The sequence below is a fragment of the Limulus polyphemus genome, unplaced genomic scaffold (assembly GCF_000517525.1).
Source record: "Limulus polyphemus unplaced genomic scaffold, Limulus_polyphemus-2.1.2 Scaffold365, whole genome shotgun sequence".
NCBI lineage: Eukaryota > Metazoa > Arthropoda > Merostomata > Xiphosura > Limulidae > Limulus > Limulus polyphemus.
This window is the reverse complement of record NW_013665975.1, coordinates 237,312-243,311: the sequence shown is the minus strand read 5'-3', so window position 1 is coordinate 243,311 and position 6,000 is coordinate 237,312. Positions and strand designations below refer to the sequence as shown.

At 31.3% G+C, this 6,000-nt stretch overlaps 1 protein-coding gene across 7 annotated transcripts in view; it reads left to right on the top strand.

The window, feature by feature from the left end:
- Positions 1–6,000, top strand: part of LOC106457720 (trithorax group protein osa-like) — a 127,834-nt gene that overhangs the window by 108,639 nt on the left and 13,195 nt on the right. For 6 of the 7 annotated variants that reach the window (XM_022383730.1, XM_022383732.1, XM_022383733.1 and 3 more), the window contains 3 exons: positions 437–986; positions 2,956–3,253; positions 4,371–4,415. In XM_022383730.1, the coding sequence (XP_022239438.1) occupies positions 437–986; positions 2,956–3,253; positions 4,371–4,415 (893 nt within the window). The remainder of the gene's footprint in view (positions 1–436; positions 987–2,955; positions 3,254–4,370; positions 4,416–6,000) is intronic. The other variant, XM_022383731.1, reaches the window with a different exon arrangement.

Genomic DNA, 6,000 nt, shown 5'->3' with positions numbered 1-6,000 from the left:
AACTGTGTACCAGTTTAACGTTGAATATTATTTATGATTTTAACTTTATACACAAGTGCCAAAATACTATAATTAGTGTGGTTAACTTCTGGAATGGGTTGCTTTCAAATTTTGTGGCGGCAGTAAATTTAAGTGGGTTTAAGAGAAAGCTTGATAACTATATGAATGATAAGGGCTGACTTTAAGATTTACAAAAAATTATAATACTTTAAAGGATAAGACAGCCAAGATGGACTAACAGATCCATTGTTGTCCCTAAACATTATATTAACTTTTTAATAACGTATTCCATTGATATTAGAATAAAGTGTAATAAAGCTAAAACATTAGATGTTTTAAGCAGGCAAACATGTCTATATAATAGTATCTTATGAGTTTCCCTATTTTTTCTGTTGCTTTGCTTTGTTAGCTTATGCTTTACTATAATGTATTACAGATGTACAGGAACCTTTTCCACATACTACTTCTAGTAGTCAGCCCACGGATGGTTTCCTCCCAGGAAACTATCTGGCATCATTTGCTCACCCTGGACAAGGTGCAAGTCCTAGCCCTATGCCCAACTCTGAGTTTTCTGCCCATGGGCAAAACCAGCTTTCAGGATATCCTCAAGGCCCACCTCATTCTAACCATTTAGGTACAGTTCAGGAAGGTGGCATGTCTGTTCCTCCACCTGTAAACATGCAGTATCAGCATAGATCCATGCCTGACTCTTATAGTTACAGTCAGCCACCAGTGAATGCCATGGGACCAGCCTACCGTGGAGGTCAGTCAATGACCAGTGGAGGTTCTTATAGCTACAACAGCAACTCATCCCATGATCAGTTTCGTGAACAGTATGGTAGTCAGCCTAGCATGATTTCTTCTTCTGAAGGGACTTACAGAAATAGGAACATCATACAGGATAATTACAATTCATTTCCACCTAGTCATGCTGTTGGTCCTCAGGGTCCCCAATACTCTTATCAAGGACCATATGAGAGAGAAAGGTAGTTCTTTTATTTATTTTTATAAGATGAAAAACAAAATTACTTACAGAACTAAATGTTTTGTGGAATTTATCAACCTGGAAGAACTTTGCAAATGAAACAAAATATGTAAAATAAACTGACATTAATATAGCGTAGAATGTGTACATCAAACAAATACAACAGTAAACACGCAACACCAAAAAAAAAGAAGTAAAAATCTTTTTTTTTTCTTTTTTGGTGGTAGGGTGGGAGGAGTTAATTGCCATATCTACTTAATATATCCATTTTGGATTAGTTTCATATTTTTTTTTAGTTTTACGTTTTGCCATGTTGACCAATCTTCTTCCTATTTTTGTGATTTTATTTATTTCTGTGTTAAAGTATTGAAAAAAAAAAGATCTTTTTGATAGTGCAATGTTGAACAGTTAGAAGTACCTTATTTATTAATTACTGGTGATGTTGAGGAATTAAAACATATGCAGCATTTGAAATAAGAGTGTAATTTCTTGTTGCCCACCCAAAATTTTGGTTGTCCAGACAAATATACAATTAAGGGTGAATATTTGTTCTGTGTTTTAATAAATATTACTGTATTTTTGCCAATCCTAAATGAAAATTTTTAGTTTATTTACATATAATGAAATAAACAATTATTAGCTGTTGATATTGAGCAACATGGAAGTTGTGATAAAGAAGCAGTGAATGCTATTGGTTGATAAAACAAAAGAAGCAACACACATTGGCAAATGGCAATGCTAAAAAAAAAAAAGTTTATTGTTGTATGTAAACTTCTGTTCAATATTCAAGTTCTTATTTGTAATTATAGTTTTGTAGGAATTTGCTTAAAGTGGAATGTGTGTATTCCAAAATGTTCATTAAATATGTTTTTATTGATTACTTCTGTGGTTGTATTGCTCATCCGTATTGATTTTACTTTCTTCAGGTTCTCTTTGATTCTTAAATCTTGTTCATTGTTGCAACTTTGTAATATGGCTATGGTCCTTTCATCAGCAGTTCCATCACATTCCTGATCTAGGTTATAGGAGATATCTGAAGAATTTACCAAAACTAAAATTAATATTGAACTTTAATTCAACAATGACAGAAGTTGTTCATTGTTTAAAAAAACTATATATATATATATATATGGTAACTCATAATTATCACAGTAGGTTTGACACAAAAATCAGGATCAATTTTTTTTCTTCTTTAAATAAGTTGCCCAGCTAGGAAACTTTATAAGATGTCCTGGTTGTCTTGGGCAACCAGACTATCATTATTTTGAATGTTGATGTGTGTCTGTTTAAAAAATATTGATTTCTTTAATGCACTTTAAAAAATGTAATGAAGCATGTAGTGTTACAGACTTGAATTTGGAAAATCTTTAAGAACCACAATGTGTCCATCACTAGTGCTTTAGTAAGGTTGACCTCCTTACCATCCTATCACTGCTTGTGTGACCATATATTAAAGGAGTAAACGATTTTTAGTAACATTACTAACATATAAGATATATCCTTAAACATTAAAATACCTTGTAGTGCTCTTGTCTTCACATTGCAGTACTGAAAAGGAATTGTTAAATATGGAAAACAAATTTGACCATAAGTTGCACTTCACTTGTGAAACAATTTGGCTACTTTTAATTTATAACATTTATCTGACAGAGTTTATTTTATAGGATATTCATTTTTGCTGGATAAAATAATCACATTTATCAATGACTTATGAAAATTAACTTCAAAATTACATTTTTTTTTCTCTTTATTAAGCATTTAGCTTTACTCGTAAAGTTATGTTTAGCTTTCCAAGATATATAGTTTCTGTAAAGAGTATGTTTTATTGTATCTATTTATTTCTTCCTTTTCTATTTACAAATGACTTTATATAAGCACATTTGTGGAGTAAATGTTTTTCCAAGGTAAAAAAAAAATGAATGCTATTATTATATTGATACTCTAAACTGTTATTATTTGGGCTTCTCTAGGTATGAACATCAGCTACCTGCAGTACCTCAGCCATCATCCCAACCAGGAAGTATGATGGGGCCTACTCAGAATGATCCCGCTTTGTACCCTTCAAGATACCACAATCAGCAATTGATGCCTCAAAATCAGGAAAATATAGGCATTCAACCAGGTAGCAATTACCAAGGCCAGGTTCCTTCAGGCCCAACTCCTTCTCAAACTCCATTTTCAACTTCCGGACTTACTGAAGGTCAGACTCTAAACCAAGGGCAGTATGTGCAAGGTCAGCAAGGATTAGACAATCAGTGTAACTACCAGGTTAGTCAGTACTTATTTTTTTATAATTTCATAAAAGAAAGTTAATATGTTCATGGTTAGACATGCATTTTCATGTCTTTTAGATAAATTGGAGTCGAAAAGGTGCCATTCCCATAGTTAATTTGAACTAATGAACACGTTATTACCCATAATGTAATAAAAGTAGTTTATGTGTTTGTATATATGTAGAACTTGTTGCATCATCTATACTTGATGGGTGCAATAATAGAATAGCTCATCCTGCTATTCAAAAACATTAAAACAGATGACTTGATTCATTATGTTCCACACACATCAAAACCATTACACGTGTTTAGCTGTCATTTAATCATCAGTATGTTGAAAGAGGCAAAATGAAAAAAAAAATTTAAATAAACAGATTTTAGTCAGCTGTGGAATAACTATTTTGTTCGTTACTAGTTTCCACAATGTGATACATTTGCTTGCATTGTTATTTTTTTATCATTTATTAATGAATGACTCAGCTTGTAGAAGTTCTTATTTATTTTGTAATATGCTAATTCAAAAGTGTGAAAACAAGATTTAGGGTACACTTAAAATCATTTTCAGTTGTTGGGTAAGTCATTGGATTTGGTTCTTGCTATAAATTAGGCTGGTCCCAACATTTATAAGTAATTAATGTCTCAGAAATGTCCACTGATTTTATGGTTACTTTTGTATATATATGAGATTATAATATTTCCAAAACAAACAGAATTTAAAGATAAACCAAAGGGAGCATTTTAAGTTTGTTAGTTGTTTTAATTTTCAGTTCAAAAGCAATCTAAAGTTATTAGATATGTACTTCTGCAAAAAAAATACATATAAACAAACAACCTGTTTGATTGATAATAAATGCAAAAATGACAGTGCAAAATAAGATAACAGAAACTGATTGACTAAGGAGAGACAATGTAACATTTTTGTAATATGTGATGTCTGTGTGCTCATTTGACTTGAATAGTTGGAATGGAAAGACATACCAGTTTCCATCTGTGGATACATATGCTCTTTATATATAAAATTTCCCCAACTTGCTTGTTAAATATGTTTATAGTAGAAATCACATGCCACTACTGTAAATCATAAAATACATGCATGTCTATTATTTTTCCAGATGCCACGCATCCAGTCTGCACTAGCTCAGCGATTAATGCCTAAAGTAAGACAATTATCCAAAGAAATTACTTACTAACAATAAAAGACCACCTCAAGTAACTTCCATATTTCCCGTCATTAGTATTAGATAAAAGAAGTATCCTGTAAAATAAAGAGTTAAACAGTAATTTTTTCTTAACCCTGAATTTTAGCTGTGTTTACATTTCTCAGCATTATTTTTTAATGCATACTTTGTGCAAAACTTTGAGCTACCACACTGAACTTTTTTGTTAACTAATAAAAATGGTTAGTAGAAAAAGTTTATCTGTGTTGAATTATCCAAATTAGGTATTGTTATTGTTTTTTTTAAATGTATTAATGGTGTGTCAATAATGAGAAATATAGACTCACTGCAGGTGGTCTTAAAATATGCTAACATACTTACTAACCCCAAGAATATTTGCAAAACAACTGTTACCTGTTACTTTTTATTTGTTTTTGTTTGTTTTTTTCATTTCCCCACTTGGAATCTTACCATCAGCCAATAATCCTCATTTTCGGAATATTGAATTTAAATTCCTACATCAGTCAGAAAAACAACAGTTATTCTATTGATATATATTTTTCTTCTCTATAAAATTAAATTTAATTACATATATACACACACACACACACACACACACACATACATACATACATACACACATACATGTATACACACACATACATACATACATACATACACACATACATGTATACACACACATACATACATACATACACACACACATATATATTTTTTCTTCTCTAAAAATTAAATTTAATTACATATATACACACACATACATACATACATACATACAAGCATACATACATGTATACATACACACACACACACATACATACAAGCATACATACATGTATACATACACACACATACATACATACATACATACACGCATACATACATGTATACACACACATATATATTTTTTCTTCTCTATAAAATTAAATTTAATTACATATATACACACACATACATACATACATACATACATACATACACACACACACACACACACACACACACACACACACACATATATATTTTCTTTTTTGGTTTAAGATCAAAATGTTCATAAAAATACAAACAAGACTTACTAATTTAACTTGACATTCATTTAGAATCTGTGTATCCTTTCAGCTGTTGTGATAAGGTTTTTTGGTTTTCAAATCACTGAAAGATTTTCTAATTAATGAAAAAATTATTAATACTGAATATAGTTGTAAATTACAAGTAAAGACTTCAATTATGGTTTTACGCTCTGAGAAACATTGTTCTTAATATACAAACATAAGTGACAGTTTGAAAAGTTTGAAGTTGAAAATATGTATTACAATTAATCTAACATTCAGAAGTAAAAAAACTAAAAAATAGGGTTTTCATGGTCACCTGTTGCCCTGTCTTCTGGTGATGTGCTCCTCTGGGCTCCCCTCTTTTTCTTTTAGTGGAGCACTGGAGTCCTTACCACTCACCATTTTCTAGCTGCTGGGATGGTGTGACCAATTCCACTCAGGAGAGAGTAGGATGGTGGTGTTATGACCATGTACTACTGTTCACTCCTTTATCCTTCTACTGCCTAGATGTT